The sequence below is a fragment of the Pangasianodon hypophthalmus genome, chromosome 6 (genome assembly GCF_027358585.1).
Source record: "Pangasianodon hypophthalmus isolate fPanHyp1 chromosome 6, fPanHyp1.pri, whole genome shotgun sequence".
NCBI lineage: Eukaryota > Metazoa > Chordata > Actinopteri > Siluriformes > Pangasiidae > Pangasianodon > Pangasianodon hypophthalmus.
This window is the reverse complement of record NC_069715.1, coordinates 7,615,561-7,637,850: the sequence shown is the minus strand read 5'-3', so window position 1 is coordinate 7,637,850 and position 22,290 is coordinate 7,615,561. Positions and strand designations below refer to the sequence as shown.

At 38.7% G+C, this 22,290-nt stretch overlaps 1 protein-coding gene across 4 annotated transcripts in view; it reads left to right on the top strand.

The window, feature by feature from the left end:
- shank3a (SH3 and multiple ankyrin repeat domains 3a) overlaps positions 1-22,290 on the top strand; it is a 255,900-nt gene that overhangs the window by 138,292 nt on the left and 95,318 nt on the right. For all 4 annotated transcript variants that reach the window (XM_053235167.1, XM_034305464.2, XM_053235168.1 and 1 more), the window contains 3 exons: positions 15,909-16,017; positions 19,583-19,734; positions 20,444-20,611. In XM_053235167.1, coding sequence (XP_053091142.1) covers positions 15,909-16,017; positions 19,583-19,734; positions 20,444-20,611 — 429 coding nt within the window. The remainder of the gene's footprint in view (positions 1-15,908; positions 16,018-19,582; positions 19,735-20,443; positions 20,612-22,290) is intronic.

Sequence of the window (22,290 nt, the reverse complement as noted above, 5' to 3'; positions counted from 1 at the left end):
GTGTGTTCCACTGTCCTGTGACGCAGCATGAGCAGCAGCTCGAAAAGATGGTGTTGGCTGGCTTCATGTCTCTCAGAGGATTTCTTTTTATCACTAATTCAACTGGTATATTCAGTTTTTTTCAACATTCAACATTTTTTACTGGTACCGTTCAAAACATACCTAACATTAATAGTGTTCTGTTCTCACTGATGTTTTTGTTCTTCACTTGCTAACTTACAACACTGCAGAAACCTATTAAGCAGCGCCGTGGGTCAGCATGTATGCAAATATAAATAACTTGTTTTATGTGGCGGTTTCATGTACCTTGTGTACATATGAAGCTTGAGTGATCTGTATATTCATGAAAATATAAAAAATGTCAGTACAGTAAAACCGAATTTCTGGGATTGGCCCATGGAGAGGGGTTTGGAGGAGTTCTCTATAGCCTGAGCTGCACTCATGGTAAGCGATGGCCAAATATCTGTGTTCCCATTTGCCATCTGCTGTTGGTAGAGAGATAATATACTATATAATATTATTTCATTCTATTAATAATTAAGACTTACAGTGTCAGTGGAGAAGGTCTGGTAAAATTGTGGATGGATGTCAGTCTAGTATCATTTTGAGTTGGTGAAATAGTTGTGTGTTTAGGGAAGTGCATACTGTGCATTGTGAAAGGGCCTGGATTTATCACAAGCATGGTAAATATCAGGTGACCACAGCACCAAGTTTAGCAAACAATGATATTTCAGGATTTTGTGACATACAGTACAGAATGCATCCACAATTGTACATTCTGTGTGATTCAGGGCATTTCTACAATTAATTAATAGTAATTGATTGTTATTAATTATTTGCTTATTAATTGTTGTCTTGATCAGCACCTAGAACAGGATCAGAAAGCCCCATCGATGTCAATACCAGAGATACCATGATTCATTTAATGGAAAGCACAGTGGCATAGAGGGTAAAGTTGCCTCCTCACAGCTCCAGACTTCAAGGTTTGATCCTTAGCTCAGGTTACTATCTGTCTGGAGTTTCACATGTTCTCCCAGTGTCCAAGTATGTGACCAAATATATTCCCTGGTTTCCTCCTAACTCCCATAAAACATGCTGCTGGGAGGATTGGCTATGATCGCATGACTGTCCTCCCATTCAGAGTGTGCTCCTGCCTCAAACCCAGTGTTCCCGGGATAGGCTCTGGGTCCACCACACCCCTGACCAGGATAAAGCACTTAGAATCCAAGAAGCAACAGTGTGTACTTCAGTATGGATAGTTGGTCTAGTGAAAGTTAAGCATCATACACAAAGTTTCCAGAGAAACATCTACTGGTTTTACCTCCTACATCCTCAGAAAGCACAGTTTACAGAGTTGATGAAGGACATCTCATGAAATTTACCAAGATTTTGTATCTCTGTTGACTACTAAAAGGTTGGTGTGTTTGGTGCCAGACACGCACTTTTGTATTGTAGTTATGCTGGTGATGCTAATTGTAGCTAGGTGGTGATGGCACTACTATTATTTGTGTATAATCAGTGTGTGTGTGTGTGTGTGTGTGTTTGTTTGTGTGCCTGTGTGTGTGTGTCAGCTAAAATGCATCTGTGTATCACAGAAAAAGAGAGTAAGTACTACTAAAGCAGTTGTGTGTGAGCCACCAAGGTGAATGAACTGTTGCTAGCAGGTAACCATGGCAACTCATCTCCTGAACAGTGAGAGGGGTTAAAATGTGGTCATTAATCAGAATCCTGTGCATACACACATGCTAACACATAAACAAACATGCATAGAGAGAACGCAGGACCGGCATGAGCATTATATTTAATCTGTGAGGTATTAATGGACAGTTTGTTAATAAAATCTCCTGTGTAATGAGACCATCTTCAAAACTCAAATGGGACACACATATAAAACAACATTAAATCAGTGAGGAAAAGATTACAAACACACACACACACACCCCCCCCCCCCCCCCCCCTCATTTGTAAACCATCCATTACACATGTATCACCCAGTGTGTTTTGTCCAGCATAAAGCATTAGCCTAATGGAAATAGATGGTTGCACATTCTTGATATATTGCTGCTATAATTATAAAAAAACAAGACAGACATTTGAGTTGGGCACAGTATCCTCACCGTCATTCGACACAGTGCATTAGCATTAGCATTTAGTATGCTAAAAGGTCAATGCATGCTTCATCATAGTGGTCAACATTAATATAACTAATAGCTGTTCAGCATGCCACAGCATTGCTAAGCAGCATTTTTTTTTTTCAGAGTGAATCCTCAGAGACGTCATACAGAGCTAAATTACGATAAAAAATTTTACCTCACACAAGATGTTGTGATATTGTTATCTGCGTTAAAACAGAACTCCAAGCTTAGTAGTAGTGTGTCGTTCGTGAACTCTTTGAGGTGAGCATAACAGCGGGTTCTTCTGCTGAAATCAGTTTTATGTAGTCATGATTCTAAAATATCTTTACTCACAAGCGATGAGACCCTTACTGGAATTGATCTAGTCTGATGTTATCTGATCAGCAACATCTGAGTAGTATGGCACGGGTAGAGTTTAATGATTTAGAGCCAGTTCTAGTGATTTGTTAAGATGTTTGCGTGAGTCTGTGCGACTGAGGCAGCACGTGTGGATATTACTATAATATATGTACTGCAGTGTATTGGGGAGATGAATATCAGGATAAAAGAACAAGAATCTTTCAATTCTAGTGTACTTTTAATAAAAGTTAAGTGTAGACACAGCAGCACAATAATATTGGGTAAGATTTTCTGCACAGAGCTTTCTGGTCTATTTTGACTTAGTTTGTTCATGATCAGTGCAATAACAGCTGACTTTCAGAGCAAATCATCTCTGTATGATGAAGACATGTTCTGATAGTTTGTCCATTGTATTATTACTGCCATAATTGATTGTCTTTCAGCATGAATGTATTGCTGTTGTTTATAGCATGTAGATAATGACATTATTGATTTGGAAAATTTGCACATGTGGGTACTTTGACACTAAAAACATGCAATAGTCACTTATAAATGTGAATGTGGACTATGAAGGCAGAAAATTTGGGACTGAAGGCCTGTGTAAATGTAGCAAAAGATGTGGTGGTTGTTGCCATTGCTCTCGGTTAACTGATGATATAGAGGGTTAGAGATTGTGTGAGGTGCCACAAGAATGACAGAAATGTAAAACAAACCTGTAAAACAAACCAGCCCCATTCAGCTACACTATATGACCAAAATTATGTGGAAACCTGACAGTTATGCCCATAAGTGCTTGTTGAACATCCCATTCCGATGTTAATGTTATGTTGGGTGAGGAGGCCTGGGGTGTAGTTAGCATTCCAGTTCATCCCAAAGGTGTTCATTGGGGTTGAAGTCAGGGCTCTGTGCAGGCCACTCGAATTCTTCCACTCTAACCTTGGCAAACCAAGTCTTTGTGGAGCTCGCTTTGTGCACAGGGGCATTGTCTTCCTGGAACAGGTTAGTGTATGCAGGTAGGAATGTGATCGAAACAACTACTCTGTACTCAGGACCTCTAATGGAAAAGAGGCTATTATGAAATATAGTAGTCCACAGTAAAAAAAAATATAGTGATAGACATTGCAATAAATTGCATTTCAGACCTCAAATTATGTAAAATCCTTTGTGATCTTCATTGTTTGAATCTCTGTGTGGGTTTAATCTTCCAGCAGCTAGTACTAAGGCTTCTAATGTAGTCTTAGTCCATTGTATGTCTCAGAAAATTGCCAGCCTTTCAGTTCCATGACACAGAAATCTCTTCTGTAGTGTGATTCGTGCCCTCATCAGTGTCGCCATTCAGCAGAAAACCAAACATTAACCAATATATCAGTTTTGTAAAGATATTATATTTTACCAGATGGGTATTCACAAGTGCCACCGCAGTATGGAGCCAAGAGATCATGCAGTTTTCACAAAATGTTCTGTAAGGTGTTGAGGTAATAAGGAGAGTTATCAGGGAAGGATGTTGTTGAGTAATTATTGTCCCTCTGGCAAGGATAGAATCTCACTGTTGATTATGCCCTGACATTCTGCACCTTGGCAGCTGAGAAAAGACTAAATGGACCTGCATTAAAGCTGGTTTCAGCCAAGGTCTCAGTGAGGTCGCAGTTGCAAGGATGATTAAACTCACCTTCTCAGAGTTCATTAAACTCTCCATAAGAGTGGACAATCTTCATTAGGCAAGAGTCCTCCCTCAAAGAGCATTTCCATTTCCCTGCCCTGGGGTGTAGCCTGGGGGAGGAACTTCCTGAAGAGAACATCTTATACTTCATAAAGTATATATTCATGAAGCATAGAAAACTCTGAGACCATCTATATATTCTGATCCCTGTGTTATGTTTGTTTCAGCACTGATTGAATCTGAAGATCATCAGCTGGGACTTCACATACTATACAAACTAGCATATCCCCTTGTCCTTTGCTCACCTCCTCTTTCTTTCAAGACTTAGGGAAAATTCACTTTTCTATTCAACAGTGAAGCATTATCCCTGAACAGTCGACTATCTCATTAAGTTATGGGGGATTGGCAGTTTGGAGTCCCTGATCTGTGTCAAACCTTTTCACTCTCACCTGCTGTTTCATTTCACCCAAGTAAAAAAAATCTTGATAATGACAAGAGTTACTCATTCTGTTAAGCACATTGGCATAATCACCTCCCTACAAACAAGGCAGTAGATACAAGATGCTTCAGGATATCAAACTAAAGCTTACCCCCTAGTTCCAAACATTAACGAAATTACTACACCTGTTAAACAATTGGTCTACAACTTCTCTCAAAGCTGCCAGCTCTTTAGGGAAAAAAAGATTGCCATCCATAGACTACAGCACATTAAATTCAGTCACAGTGAATTTATTGTTATCCTTTACCTTTGATACTAACTGCTCTACAGAGGTCATCAGAGACAGAGGTCATCAGAGCTCAGTTCTCAGATCCAGCTCCTTCCAACTGTTTGTCCAGCAATTTTTTTTTTTTTGGTCCTCAGGTCTATCCATGACCACCTTATATATTAGGTTCACATGTCTGTGACATTCAGGCATCCAGGCATGAAGTACACTGCACCACTGGTGAGGAACTACTTCTGCTGGCATTCATTGAACTCTAACCAAATTAGTAAAAGCCTGACAAGCTACACTCAGTACAAAACCTCTAGAGAACTGCCTGTCCTGAGTCAGACCTGAGCTACCTGCATCCCAGTGTTTGAGCCTTACTAATTACTGTAGACAAATTCTCAAAAGCCTGCCAGTTGACTCCCCTAAAGAAAATTGCAGAAGCCCCTTTTCACAATGTCATTCATCTGTCCAGACTCCAAGAAGAAATTGTATCGGAGGTGTTCAAGTATTTACCAGTCATATGTTGAAGGCTTTTTGCTGGCAGCTTAACATTGATGCCAGTCTTTCTTGTTGTTATGACCCTCGATTTACCAGAAAGGTAGAACAGATCCACTAGGAGGTCAGCAGGTTTCTCATACTTACTGCAGCAATGCACAACACAAATGGAGCTGTTGGTTGCCTTGTACCCACAACTCTTAAAAAAAAAAAAAAGCACACACCAAACTATTTCCCTTGTGTATTAGACTAATAGTCATTCTTCTTCCCTTGAAAAGCCGATATTAACCTGGGATATCATGGGGTTTAATGTAATTCAAAAAATATTGCAATCACAACATGTAGAAGTACAGTTATAATAGCAATTTGTCCTTATTGTTCAGTCCTACTGAGCATGTCGAGGGACTGTGGGAAGCAGTGACTGCCTGGAGCTTTCACCTGAGTGTGTGCAACCTTCAGTGAAACAGTTTAAACTTATGGTAGTACCACCTTATAGATTTGCTAGGATTGACAATTAGAGATGTCACCATTTCATGGGCAGATCTGTGATAACAGTGTAGATATCAAAATCTGTGTGTTAAGCCAATAATGTGTTAAAGAGTTAAAATTTCAAGACGCTTAGTTATAATTAAATGAATGTATCAGTTATTATTGAAATTATGAATTACACTCTCCCTCATTCTTTTTTATTCCTTCTCATTTTCTTTCCTGTTCTAGCATATCATATCATAGCTATCATACTCCTCCTCAGCCTCTCTTTCTTTATCTCTTCCTGGTTTAAATCAGTCATATATCTGTTTTTTTTCCTTTCATATGCATCTACCTTAAACATCAGATAGGTAAAACTCTTAAATAATGCACAACACCCATCTCTTTATAAAACAGAAGGGTTTTTGAGTTGGTATAGCCCTGTGAAGCTGTCAGCTGTAGTTTCGTGGCCGATGTAATTGCGGTCCGGCTGAGTGTGTGAGTCACTTAGCTTAGTGGTACAGTGAAAAAATGCCCCGAGGGCATCAAAACTGCCCTAACCTAGTTTCAGTGGTGAGCAGAGTACAGGGGGCTGGGCATCTGAACTCACAGACACACTATGTTGCACACTTACTGTGGTCTACACTATATCGTTCTGTTCTTTTTTGGTCTATTTGTTTTCTCTTGCTTAATCAGTTCTTACAGTCTATGTTAAGGTCTGCCTAACTAAAAGTTAATGTGCTACTTTTGTGTGTTAGAATCCACTTGACATGATCTGTCCCTCACATGTGCATTCATATACACATACAGAAGGGTGACAATTTAAAGGAAAATAAAATGGCTGTATTGTTCTATGGAGGACATTTTGCAGTAATGGTTTGGGTCCACTTGTCCACTTAGAAGGAAGAGTCACAGGAAATCAATACAAAGTTCTTCTGACTGATCACCTTTATACTGATGGGAGTGGTCTCTTCTAGGTTGACTCCGCCCCATCCACAAGTCACAAGGGCTCACTGAATGGTGTGAGTATGAATATGATCTTCACAGTCACTAGATATCAACCCAAATGAACACCTATTGGAGATCTTGGACCAATGTGTTAGACAACACACTAAAAACACCATCATCAATACACCAGTTGTAAGAATGGTAAAACATATAGAATTGAAGTTGTTCTGGTGATTCATGCTGGCCCAAAACCTTACTAACACAATTTTTTTTGTTCTTTATTTACGTCTTTACCTTATTGAAACTTGCGTTTGAAAAGCCTGGTGTGCTTCATGAAAAATATTACTTTTACACACATACACACATATACTTTTTGCTCCAGATGTTTGATGCAGCTGTGATCCACTGTGTCTTAATTATGATGTCTGCCACTTTTTTCCCTCTCACTCTTTGCTTTTGGCATCAGCATCAGTCAGTCCTCTTCTCGTCCTGATCCTTCTTTCCTTATCCTCCTTATCCGTGTCCTCCTCTCACCAGAAGCTTCTTTATCACTTTATAGTGTCCAGTAATGTGATGTCTTATCTCACCACTTCAGCAGTAGCACGAATCTCACAGCTCTCATATTCTCAGACCTATCCTGCTGCACTTTTATGAAGCACAGCCTGTGCAGTTTAATTCGAGATTACAATGAAGTATATAAGAAAAATATATAGAAAATTATTTGTTTGCTTTAAAAACACACATTTATTGAAAAAGTAAATATAAAGTTCTGCTTCAAGGAGTATATATTATATTATATATTTTCAAAGAGTAATATTACAATTCAAGTTGTAAGCATTTCTAGTATTTGTTTTGTTTATGCAGTGTTGCATTTACATCTGCAAACAGATGTGTGTCTGCCTGTAGGTTATGACCATTTGCTCTATACTTAATGCGTGGTTGATGCGCTCTGTGATCAAGAGGGTCTCAGTGTGGATTAGCTCCAAGTCTGAAAGCTATTCAACAGACAGTTTGTTTTTCTGGATGCAGTTTTGTGAAGAAATATCTTAAAAAGACTTCAGAACCCTCCTCTCCGGCTGTAACAAGTTTTGCTTTTTGGTTTTTTTTCACCCTCCCTCTTCAGAGGACCATTGATTTAGATTAATAGATATTTTATAATCTATGGTCTCTTAAGGAGTAATTCACATTAAAAGGTGGTAGGACATAACAGACGTGACAGTAGATGTAATACACGTGCGGCAGTAGGCGTGACACTGACGTGATGCATATCAAGATGGTTACGGGTGGCGGGTGAAATAAAGGAAGAAAGGAAAGATATAAAGGACAGTGGTTGAAATAGCAGTTGAAATAATTGATTTCTTTGTCTTTGATTTCTGTGTATGTGCATAATTTAGTTCTGTGTGTTTATGAATGTTATGCTTGAGCTGTGTGGTATGGCTTTGAGTATGTGGCGCGGCTGTAGGAAATCTATTGCAAGAAATCTGTTGTGATTCACTGGTAGATGTAGATGATGAGTGGTGTCCAAATTAAAATAGTAAATGCCCATGGCCAATGAATGTGTGCATAAACTGACTTTTAGCTTCCTTCTTATATAAACAACACATCTCTCTTCTGCTCTGAAACAGCCTGCTGGCTCTGCTCCATCCTTCCAGTATGATAACTCATAAAAGTACTCTTAAGATGATTATGTCAATTTGGTGTCAGAGCGAAAGAGAATGATCCCTCTGAGCCGAGACGTGGGCTTCCACTACATCTGCTATGTGCACTAGTACATCCAGCCAGGAGCGTAGCTATACGGATATACCAGGCGCTCATACTGGTAGAGGTCAGCTGTGTATAATATCTGTGCGTAATATGTGTTGGAATGTGTTTCTAATGTCCACTTGTTGTTTGTAGAAGGGAAAACCTGAATGTGAGTATTAAGTTTGATTTATGTTCTGATGTAGTTGTGTGATGTATTATAAACTGCACTGTCTATATTGTAACACTACAATGATTGCTGTGGACGGTGTTATATTTTATTGTGGCGATAATGCTAATGCTTTTTCTAGGTCTCACAGTGTGACCTGTTGAGAGTGGTTTTTGTATATTGTGAATGTGTGCTGCATTGGTGATGTAACACAAAACAAGTAGAACTCTGTGCAAACGGCATTAACAGGGATGCCTCCACGGCAAATAAGTCTACTCCTTGTTCCTAATTTACACCAATCAGCCTTAACATTAAAACCAAGGTGAAGTGGATAACCTTTATTATTTCATTATAATGGCAACTGTCATGGGGTGGGATATATTAGGCAGCAAGTGAACTTTCACGTTGAAGTGTTGGAAGCAGGAAAAATGGGCAAGTCTGTGCGATGGCTAGGTCTTATGGGGTGCTCCCAGTATGCAGTGGTTAGTACCTACCAAAAATGGTCCAAGGAAGGACAGCCGGTAACAGGGTAATGGGACCCAAGGTTCATTGATGCGCGTTGATTCACGTTTGAATCACGTTTTCTTTTACATCATGTGGATGGCCAGGTGCGTGTGCCTCACTTACCTGGGGAAGAGATGGCACGAGGATGCACTATGGGAAGAAGGCAAGCCGGCAAAGGCAGTGTGATGCTCTGTGCAATGTTCTGCTGGGAAACCTTGGGTCCTGGCATTCATGTGGATGTTACTTTGACACGTACCACCTACCTAAACATTGTTTCAGGCCAAGTACACCCCTTCATGGCAACGGTATTCCCTAATGGCAGTGGCCTCTTTCAGCAGGATAATGCGCCCTGCCACACTGCAAAAATTGTTCAGGAATGGTTTGAGGAACATGACAAAGAGTTCAAGAGTGTTGACTTGGCCTCCAAATTCCCCAGATCTCAATCCGATCAAGCATCTGTAGGACATGCTAGACAAACAAGTCTGATGGAGGCCCCGTCTTGCAACTTAAAGGATCTGCTGCTTACATCTTTGTGCCAGAAACCACAGCACACCTTCAGAGGTCTTGTAGTGTCCATGCCTCGACGGGTCAGAGCTGTTTTGGTGGCACAAGGCGGATCTATACAATAAAAGGCAGGTGGTTTTAATGCTATGGCTGATCTGTGTATATGCCTCAAATACCCTTAAAATATAATAAAAGAGAAAGGAAGCTATTGAAAGAAACTATTTGACCTTGACCTGTTTGGATTAATTCCACAATCTAATCTGTTAAGCTGCTAATTACAGCGATAATTCCATATAAATCCCACAAACATTCAACCAATTGTTTCTGAGATACAGTATTGCACTAACGAGAATCACGGTCAGACGGATGGATGGACAATCCGAAGCATAGTGCCTCCACTACATAGTGGCAGAGGCATTAAAACACTTCAAGAGATTTTTCAAGGGTATATTTGATAGTTAAGGGTTTTTAGATTCTCAAAAAGGCTTTCTAATAGGAACCCGTTCTAACAGGAAAACACTGAGTGGTAGGGTTCTCTGTGGAGACTTTAAGAGGTCATGCCTCTTAAGACTGACAGCTGAAGAACCACTTATGGATCTAAAGGTAACTGTACACGCTGTTGTTGTTGTTGTTTTAATTAATTGATTAATTAATTATTATATTTTTTATGCTTTCTGGCTTCCAGTGAAAAGCTTTTGTTGTTGAGTTCTGCTTAAACCTGTAGAGCCCATTAGGGTGATTCTTTTTCTGTTAGTATATTGAGATCTGCTGCTATAGATTTTGCAAAGCAGTTGCATTAAGCATGACTTTTTATTTCTATGTAATTCGATTAACATGGAAGACAGAATATCAGCACACTTTCTTTTTCGTACATTGAAAATGTTAAGAAAATGGTAAATTATTGGGGCAGGCTTAGATTTGAAATTTAGCAGGTGATAAAATCTACTTTAAGTACAGCAAAACTTGGAAATAATTCCTTAATTAAGATGTGCTTTAAAAAAAAATGTAAAAAGAAATAAATCAAACTGTGAATTAAATCCTGAATGCTAAAAGAGATCAAGTGTAACCTGCAAACAAAGTAAAAAAAATAAGCACAGCTTCACAACAAAAATGTCATGGTTAGGTTTACAGCACTGGCATTTTAGCACACTTTACTTTGTTGGATGTTAAATGGTGCTGCAGGAAACAGACAAAATGTGACTGTTACAGTCTCAGTTTGAAAAATAGGCTATATATCAAACAGAAAAAGTGCCTGCTTTAGAGTTGCTGCTGCGTGAAAGCATTGCATTGGTTTTTTTTTTAAGTAGCTGTGTGTGAAGTTTCCTCAGCAATGTTTATCAAGCTTTGTTCATCAATCCATTCAAACGCTAAATGTTCTTTCAAGTTTCCCGGTCCAAATCCGGACTATCCATTTGTCTTCCGTAATTGGCTCCCCAGCTACTCGTGAAAACATGCTGATAGAGTGCCAGACTACTCTGGGTCAGAGCGAATATGCATAAGATAAACATGATGAGTACTGTGTCTCTCTCCTTCTCACCTGGCTTCTTGTGATTGTCTAAATACAGCTGTGTTGAGTTGTTTATTGCAAGCTGGAGCCTGGGTCTGGGTGTAGCAGGTGGTCATTAGATTAAGATGAGGGACACATCTGGGCAAGATACAGTTACAATGAACATGCAGCGCAAGTTAGAATGGTGTCTGATGTGTCCAAAATATCGGAATTTATATATATATATATATATATATATATATATATATACACCGATCAGCCATAACATTAAATCCACTGATAAGTGAATAACGTTGATTATCTCATTACAATGGCGCCTGTCAAGGGGTGGGATATATTAGGCAGCAGTTCTTGATGTTGATCTGTTGATCTGAGCGACTTTGACAAGGTCCAAATTGTGATGACGATTGTCGGGTCCCATCCCACAGAAGAGCTACTGTAGAATAAACTGCTGAAAAAGTTAATGCTGGCTTTGACAGAAAGCTGTCAGAACACACAGCGCATCACAGCTTGCTGCGTATGCGGCTGTGTAGCAACTGTAGCAACTGCTATTGTGTCCAGTGCAGATACTACATAGATGTACAATGATGCATGGATTAAAAGATGGATTAGAGTGCAGAGATAAGATATGTTTAAGATATTTGGTTCTGTAGCTTTTTCCATTCGAGTGTTATTTAATAATGTTGTTCCTGAAGAATTAGGAATTAGGAATCTCCTTCACCTTAAGCATGAGGTACTTGTTCCCTCTCAGTGATGATGTCTTTTATAATGACCACATCTCTATCCTGGAATTGCATTTTGCTTCATTAAAGTCACTTTGGATAAAAGCGTTGCTAAAGGTAAATGTACATTCATGAAAATATATGTATTTAATAATTATGACCTTAATTACATGCTGCATAGGCTAATCAAAATTAATATCCATTACCTCAATTATCCATTCCAACCTCAAGCTGTGCAGTCTTATCTGAAGAACCGTAATGAGAAACTTGCTGAAATATGACCAAGGGGGTGGATTCTCAAAATATTTAGTATGGTCGTAAATCACTAAGATGATCATATCACCCGAGTGTCAGTCATAACGTCTCGTGTGGACTATCTATAGACGTGACTAGAGCAAACTCTTTTTGGATTTTCTAAAAACATCCAAAGAGGCCTGAAGAGAACACTAGTCACGTTTACATGGACACTTTTTGTTTCGATCGGAATGAAATCAATCAGATTGATTAATCTGATCGCAGTGTTTACAAGAAAGCTGAATAAAGTAATCGGGTTATATGCACGTTTACATGACAGAATCAGATTTGATCATCTGACATGCGCACAGTGCACGAATGTACGTTTCCCGCCATTTCAACATGCAGATACTAGCAGCCACTCTCTTGCTATTGCTTCTTTTTTTTTTCGTTTTAAAAAGCGGACTTAACATTTGCCTATTTCAGCTGCTAATTAGAAGACGATGAATGCGTGATGTTTTGTGCGGTACTGCGTCTATTTATCAAGCAATTAAAATGCCCCTTCCCGTTTTCATGTCCTCTCCATCGGATTAGAAAAGGTGTAAACCACCCCTTACGGTCCGAATGAAATTTTAATCGGTTTTGGCCAATTCATTCCGATTGACGTGTTTACATGTGACTTTTTAAATCTGATTGTGCTTCTAGTCCAATTACGATCGGATTATTAGTGTCCGTGTAAACGCAGCTACTATCACACACTGTAAACTGCACTGAAACCAACTTGAAAGCTATCAAAGCTTACAGGGTACATTGATGAAAATAACAATAAAGCTGCAGTGCATAGTATTATTTATTAAAAATGAAAAAAAAAATGTTTAGTGAGTCATGGGAGAAAAAAATCCACTACAATATGATGTTTGTGAGCTGCTGTGAGTTGCCCTGTGATAGTGATTTACTGTCAGTGCAGTATCAGCTCGGTATTGGAGGGAAATTAATATGTTAAACGTCATCATACCCCAACGTAAGATGCAAAATAAGTCCAATTACGTGATCGCAGAGTCATCCAAAAACCTGAGGTTGTTTACCTAGAGAACTCATGATAGCTGCTAGTGACTAATGGGAGGTGCTGGAGAGTTTCACTGTATTTTTGTGTCTTTTTATCCTTTGGTATAATCCTGGGTTTTAGCTAGCATGCTTCTACCTCCACGTTCTTGCCAAACTTTTACAGGTTGAAGAATAGATAACAAAATACACGAAAAACACCAGAGTAAACAGAACTAATGTGAAATTGTAAAAAAGTGTTCAGGTTAAAAATGTGCTCTGGTTTCCATGTCACTGATCTGTGTGTGTTCTCAAAGTGTGTTTGCACCTGGAGCTGAGTCAGTAAAAGCCAGTGCATGTGGGACTTCAGGAGATGAGAACTGTGTTGTAGTTTTGAAGTGTTTGGATTAAGGAGAGCCATTAATGCACAAGGCTGTAAATGTTAATTCGTGTGAGTCAGAGTCAGAAAAGGGCAGAGACCTTCTCTGATATGATAATGACACCTGATTTTTCACTCTGTCTACAGAAAACACACACACGCACGCACACACGCACACACAGGACTCCATTCACCTGATGTGACGGCTAGGCTATCATTTCTTTTGTATTACATCTCCATAACAACAGCTTGAGAGGCTCAGAGAGAGGAGAGGGAGAGGGAGCTCCACAGAGTTTCTGTCCCTCACAGTGTGGATGGAAAAGTGGCAGCGCGAGTGTGTGAGGGCTTGTGTGAGTCACTTAGATGATAGTGGTAGAGCTGGATAAGGGTTTGAGGATTGTGATGTGCAGGATACTATCAAAGAGATTGGAGACTGTTTGCCTCAGCACATGGTGAGAGACCCACAGCTTTTTTTTTTATTGTGTTTGTGTGTGTGCTTGTGTGTGCGTTGCAGGATTTGTGAAGTTATATAACAGTCAGTAAGATGAGAAAACATGGAATGGTGCAGGTATTTTAGCATCGACTAAAACGAGTAAAACCATTTTCTGTTTATTCACAGTTTATTCTAGAGAGAAAAAAATAGCATATTACATGATCTGATATCTGATATCATACAGCATATAGAATATCATAGTTCTTTTAATGCACGTGCCTTTATGATCTGTCTGCATGTGTATAGCTACATGGTGTGTCTTGATGTCCTTGTGTGGCTTCAGTATTATATCAGCGTGTAAAGTGCTGGACAGGAGGTTGTGACTTCACCTTTCTTATGCAGTGCAGTGACACACACTCTGTCACTCGCTGCTTCTGCTGCTGTCTGTCTGAGCTGAACATTTCATTTGCTCTGTCCTTGGGTTTGTAAAGCAAGTTCATCTCCATTCAAGACCATTTTATACTTTAGTATAGTAGTGTGGGCATAACAGCTCAAGGCAGACAATTGAATGATAACTTTACAAACAATTACATCTAAGTGAATTACTTGAGGACCAACAGCATTTTTTGTTTGTTTGTTTATTTATTTGTTTTTTCTCTGCTGAATATTTCTGAAGGCTGTGAGTGAACTTCGCGCTGATCATGTGTCAATCCTGTAATGTATATTGGGTTATGATCAAAAGATCAGCTGCATATTTTTCTGTAAGGCCTGACTGATATTAGGCTGTCACCATCAATGGAAATTGGAGCAATAATACACTTATAATATTCCTGTAAATCAGATTCTTGAGGTTTGTGAGATTGAGAGAAGTAGTAGTACAATTTGTTTTAGTTTTAAGTATTGTAATGTCTACTGATTATCTATATAAGTATCTCATTTTTATGTATATTGCTGTTTCTAATGTCTGAATTTGAGAAGGTGACATACCACCTTATCCTTAGCTTAAAATCATTACTGATGTTAGTATCAGACAGATCCTACTCCACAGTTACTGTGTGGCTTTATTTAAAAAATAAAAAAAAAAGACCAGGTTAAAGATGAGCAGTCTTATTTGATTCGAATTTGTTTTGTATTATAAGCAATCCTCTAAAGGAGTGCTTGAATTGTTCATCTAAAATGTAATACATTTGGACAGTTCCAGCATTATGGATGTGACATTTGCATTCACGTTGGCTTAGAAAATGTCTCACAATCCAGACAAATCTTAAAAACTCATGTACTAATTTACACATTTCAAATGCATTGCCTTTATTATGGATGTGGCATCAAACAGACAAACTTTTGTGAGAGACTCAGTGAATTTTAAAGACCATCGCAGAAAGCACCATATGTGTAACATAAGAGAGACTTGAATGAACACAAAAAGTATAGATTTGAAAAAACTGGTGTCATGGATGTGACACTTTTGCATTATTGATGTGTACTCCATATATTTGATGTACAAACGATGCAAGTTTCTCTATAAATCAACTAGAGAAGTTAAATACAGTGAGATATAAATGTGTGAATGTTTTAGAAGTAGTTTTCCTGCACTTACAGCTATATTTTTCCAAAGTAAGTTTAACATTTGTGTGGAATTGCACATTTTTGTATTTGCACAATCGGCCTTCGAAGTGGATTATGGGTACAGAGTTTAAATTAACAAAGTGAAAACAAAAAGTTTTGTTTCTTTCCTGAATACAATAATAATAATAATAATAAAAATAATAATAATAATATCAATTACACACACACACACACACACACACACACACACACACACACATATATATATGGGTTTGTAAAGCAATCTTAGCAAGTACACATGTAGATTGCAGTCATTTAACCTCTCTGTCTTCCTTCTCGCCATCTTCCTAACAGGCTAACTTGAAGAAGTTCATGGAGTATGTTCAGCAGAGGAATACGGAGAAGGTTTCAAAGTTTTTGGAGAAAGGCCTGGACCCAAATTTCCATGACCCAGAGACTGGGGGTGAGTCATATAATACTCACTTTATGGGTTCTGGATCAGTTCTTACAGCTTTTTACAGAACAGTGTCTGTGTTAGTATTTAGTTAGCAGTGAGCAAACACAACAGACACAACAGAACAATTACATATGTAACTGTTAGTACAGCTTTACTAGTAACTCCAGCTGTACTCACAGTCTGCTACACAGATGCCTCCATATGGTGTACATGTGCTCGGACATGAATGTGCCGAGCAGAAGAAAGGGAAGGGTTTCTGTATGACAGCAGGATTTATTGCAAACGTTGTGTCATGCGTCACTTTGTGACTTTGTTGGAAGATCTTGTGTTTAGGAGGGTTGAAGTAAAACCAGGATACAACAGCACTATAAATCCCTCCACTGCGTAACAGCTAACACAAGCACAACTTGGTGAGAAATCTGGAAGAGTTAATTTCAGATACACTTATGATCAACTGTTTATACATTTTTTTGTGTCCTAATTTTTAAGGTATGCTCCCCATTTTGCTTCAATTATTTAGGTTTTCTTTCTTGTTTTTTCCCTTTTTTTTGCCAACATGTACCTTTGGGAACGAAATCTCAATAGTACAGCTGGTTTTGGTAAAAAGGTCAACATTTTGGTATGTGAAAGGATGTGAAAATATCTAATTTCACAAAATTCAGTAACATTCATGCAGGTAATGTCTCTTAAACTGCTTATCATCTGAGAAACAGTGCCTATATAATATGCTAACCCTACATGACACTGAGAAACTAGTACATGTTTTTTTTCCTTTAGATTGCTGGATGATGTACTGGTCAGAAAAAGAAAGTTAGAGCACATTTACCCAGCCTTATTGAAGCTACACTGATTTATGTTGACAACAAAGTCCTGCTTATGACATTTAACACTCTTAATGGTTTAACTCTAGCATATCTTGCTGATCTCCTGAACTTTGCTCAACTCAGGCAGGTCTACTGTTAATCCCAAGTACCAATCCTAACTCAGCCTTAAACTCTGGAATATTCTTAGTCTTGGGATTAAGTTTGTTAAAGAGACTTTTGTATGATTTGTAATAATTCACAGAGTTTTCCAGTTAATTCATTTATGATGTGCTTTATTATAAATACCACATTTTGAGCTTTTAATCTTTTCTGTGTAAAGCTCTTTCAGATTCTCAAAACGTGGTATATACATAAAGATTGTTATATGATTATTCACTCCTGTAATATTAGCCTGTGCTGGTGCTGAGTACTAGCTTTTTTTCTTTCTGTGGTATATTCAGTAAAGAATAATACAATTGTGCTCATGAGTCCTTTGTAACAGTCAGAGGTGTCTTCATATGTGTTTATTCATGTGTAAAGGTTTACTTTGGACATTTGTGTTAATTTGCGGGCATGTCCGTGCATTTAGTGAGATTTAGGCAATCAGCTGTAGCTGAATTAGGGCTGAGACTCTCATATTTTTCAGCACTAGACTTTCAGCAGAGACTGAGAATAGAAGCTGAATTAAAAAGTAATCATGCGTCAGTCTCATAAATTTAGCATATCAACTTGAGCTATCTAATTCGGTTCTGATAGAAATGTCCATTTTGTATATTTTGCATTAAGTGTACATATTTTTATTTTATGCTGTTGTGTGTTTTATGGCTAGTATGTGGTAACATATTAATTTGAAAAAATGCAGAAAAAACTAAGTAAGAAAGAAAGAGTCATGGTTCTGCATGAATGATCATGGACTGACCTCTGACAGTGCATTATGGGAAGGCCAGATGACTTTTTATGCAGATTAACTCATCTTTATTCAAGATTGTTCATTCAGTTGTTTTGAATGACTTATGTGCAACCTTTGGGAGAGATAATGGAACAAAATGCTGTGTGTGTGTGTGTGTGTGTGTGTGTGTGTGTCAGAGACCGGGACTGTTGACACTGGTGCAGTTCAGAACTGCTGTAAGACTTCCTAAAAGCAGGAATATAGCAATGTCCAGCAATGTCCCATCGGTAGTTCTTATTCCTCTGCCCTGTGTTGTGTTGTCTGATTGTGTGTAATATTATAGATATCTTTTATGTAATTCAGTATTCCGCAGTAAAAAATGTGTCACTGTTGAAATCAGATCAAGTTTAATATTGCCACATGTCTGTAGGGGACACTGTCAATTGGGAAACATTTCCAGAGAAACAGTAAGGTAAAAACTTTACTAATGTGACATATGTGTTGTAATCTTACCAGTAGTTAAATGTGTTAGATTGGGTGGTATTGTTTTGTGGGGTTTAAAATTCAAATATTCCACCTCATGCTTGTACCACAATCTTGTACCACAATGCTGTTTACATCTTTATTCTGTTTGGTCAGAAAGCGTTGATTAATTTTCTATAACAGTAGCATGGATAGTAGTTCCTCATTCTAATATGTTATAATTTTTATAGTAACAACTTACACAGGGATGTGTATGACAGACAGTCCACATAAATATTTTTTAAGTGTGTGTGGAATTTTTTGATATGGTTTTCTGTAGACATTTATGAAAGGAGTCTGCAGTAGCATCACTTTGTTGCAGTCAGATGTAAAGCTGTAACTTTAAGTTTTCAGGACAGAGGACTTTGCAGTTTGTGGTTTGTCAATAACATGACAAGCTACTTTTTCGTGTTTTTTTGTGTGAGAGAGCTGAGGGAAAGCTGGTTTATAGCTGTTATAATGTTAGTTGTGTTGCAAACATTATCTGTCGTTCTGTAATAACTCAAAAAAACTAAGCAAATTGCAGTAGTAAGAGTCATGCTTTGGTCAGGCCATATCACAACACCCCATCATTGATTATTTTCCTGTAACAGCACACCGCAAGTCTTTTATTACTTACTTAACCCTATAAATTGCCAGGGGCCATTGGTCCATCCAGACTTACATTCATTTACATTTACAGCAATTGGCAGACACCCTTATCCAGAGCGACTTACATTTACACAACCGAGCAGTTGAGGGTTAAAGGCCTTGCTCGAGGGCCCAGCAGTGGCAGCTTAGCGGCGCTGGGATTTGAACTCACGACCTTCCAACCTGTAGTCCAATGTCTCAACCGCTGAGCTACCACAGTCTCATAGTCCTTGTTTTGTTTGCTTATTTTTTACCTACATGCCTTTCCTATCACCATCAGGATAGTTACTGAATTGTATACTTTAAGATGAATAACTGAATAATAACTGAATAATAAGCCATTATAATAAGCTTTGTGTTTTCCTTACTTTGGGGAGATCGGGAGTCTGAATTTCACAATACCACAGCAATCCATGGATTATAATTTGAAGGGACACCCTCCTTCTCCTCCTTCTTCCTTTGTCAGCCAGTACAAAGCTAGGCCTTTGCTGGCATCTTTTAGCCTGCATATGATTCTGGATCAGTTTTTGTCTGTGGTGTGGGTGATGTAGGTGGGAATTAGCTGTAAATGAATTAGTAAAAACTGTGTAAAGACTTATTTGTTTCTACGTAATAAACAGAAGTCAATAAATAAATGTTACATGTTTAAAAATTTCCTGGAAGTGTCTGACAAGTGTGTGTGTGTGTGTGTGTGTGTGTGTGTGTGCGCGCGCTGATGTGTGCGTAGAGTGTCCATTAACGATGGCGGCTCAGTTAGAAGGCTGTGCAGAGCTCATTAAGGTGTTGAAAGGTGGAGGAGCTCATCTGGACTTCAGAACCAGAGATGGCATCACTGCTCTCCACAAAGCTGTGCGCACAAAAAACCATACAGCTCTGATAGTAAGTACAACACACATACACACACACACAGATGTGTGTGCACAAGCAATGCTTCTTATATGGGACCAAAGTCAGTACTCTCATATATGTTTCTAAAGGAATATCTAAAGTAAATCAAAAGCAGTGTGTGAGAGAGCAAGAGAGAGAGTTAGTTAGTTTGTGATTTCTGTCCAAACCTGAGAGATTTGAATGTCTCCTGCTGAGGTACAGTACCAGTTTGTTGGTATGCTGTTTTGTTTTAGACTGAAATCTGCTTCTGCCTCCTTTATAACTAAAAGAAATAGTTACCAAGGGTGGGTCTATGTACTGAATTTAACATCATTTAGGTTATTGAACACACACAAAGACACTATTATTATGCTGCGTAAGAGGGAGCTAAAGTGTAACACATAAACAAAGGTTGTGCTAACCGCATATTGAAGACTTTAGTTGCCATTTTTAGGCACACAGGTCATAGTCAGTGACCTAAAAACCAGTGCTCCAATCTTCACCATATTATTGCACTTTGTAGCTGTAGGTCCTGCTGATAGTCCACTTGCAATTCACAGTTTATCAGCTTCTCTGTACTCCGTCCATTAGTGGTAAGGAACTACCATAGGATCAACACTGACCAGATATTTGGGTCCAGTCTCAGGGCTAAAGTATGATAACAAAGAGAAAAGAGTACAAGGGTTATAATGTCTAACTGTATACCTTTATGTGTGTATAGACACTGCTGGACCTGGGTGCGAGTCCGGACTATAAAGACAGTCGGGGTTTGACTCCATTGTACCACAGCTCCATGGTGGGAGGCGACCCCTACTGCTGCGAGCTGCTCCTGCATGACCACGCTCAGGTGGGCTGTGTGGATGAAAACGGCTGGCAGGAGATCCACCAGGTAACACACACACACACACACACACACACACATTCCACTGCATTGTGAGAGCTATAAATGATATGGCCAACAGACTAATGTACTGTGTGGTGTATTCTCAGACTAAATAGTTCTACTATTAAGTAGAACTAACTGAAGTAGTACTCTTTAAGTAGTAGTCAGTAAGTAATCCATCTGGCTGAATCTGCTAAACCTGGAAACATGAACCATTAAAAAAACAAGATGGCTGCTACAAGAAATATGATTGTGACATGATCGTATGACATTTATGTCTCTGCCACTGAGTGATGGAGGCATTATAAGTTCAGGTTATCCATCCGTGCATCCGTCTTGTCATCTCAAGAACACATGATTGAATATTTGTAGGATTTATGTTAAATTATCATTGTAACCAGCAGAAAAACCAACAGATTTTAGAATTGATCCGAACAGGGTCAAGGACACAACAGGGTCAAATGTCTGAAATAGTTTTTCTTCAATAGCTTCCTTCCTGTTTGAGGTATAATTTGAGGCTATTTCTGGCATACAAATTAGTGACAAGAAGGACTAGGCTTGTGGCAGATTCATCCCCCTAAACACCAATGGAGTTGAGTTCTACTTGTTCATAACTTACAGCTGGGACTGACTGAGCTGCAAGAAACAAATGAAACATGCTATGTGTTTTGGGCAGTGTTTTTTTTTTTTTTTTTGTAAATGTGAGCTGCTGAAACTGAGCAGTGAGACACAGAATGAGCCAAAGGACAGAGCTATAGCTTTACAGAGATGCCATGTGTTATAGATTTTTGCACTGAAAAAGAAGAAAGAAAATAACTGCTTGATGCGATACACATAATGCTTTAGTCCAGTTATTTATATAATTGTCTAGTCATTTATTTATCGCTTGCTCCATGGTCTCCGTGTTTGGATGATTTTTGTGATTTCTACACACGCATGATAAAAGGCTTGTTGCCTAGTTTTCATTTTGTTTTGTTTTTTGGTTTAATTATTTGCAAACAAACCAATGCTATTAAACGGTGTGAAAGTGACATAAAAAACATTCTTTGTAGTGAACTCTGCTATAGGAGCTCTACTGTAGTTTGCACATCATTTACAATACGTTTTCAGAAAATGATCATCATTTATGTTTTTTTCTGTAAACTGGTAAAGCAGGCTTGAGCTGCATTAGCTTCATTTGGACCTGAAATACAAAATACAAAGAGCTGTTTTCTTTAGCCATAAATATGAAATTGATATTTTTTGCCTTTTCAACGTGGAGTGAGAGTGCGAGAGATAGAGGCAGAGAGGGAGAGAGAAAGAGGGAGCGAAAGGGGAAAGGATTGGTGCATTCAGTAAGGCTTTAGCTGAGAACAGGGAGAAAAATAAGACTGTGATTTGAGCTCTGCCTGGATTTAACCTTTGTGTCTGAACACATTTACAGCTCTAATGCTCCCAAACCCTATTCTTGGTCACATAGTACACTTCATGGGGTCATAACCCACATCTGACATTGACTTGTCCTTCTCATAATAAAGACAATAGTACTGTCCATCCTGCATGACTGAGTCTGTGTCAGTCTTTTCCTCGGAGACTCAGGACTTCTGCAAAGTGCTGTGTTTGGCTAGAAGTAGGCACTCAGTGCATGGAGAATAAATGGCTTCAAAGTAGAATTGAAGATTATGGTTAGATTTAGGTGTATTAAG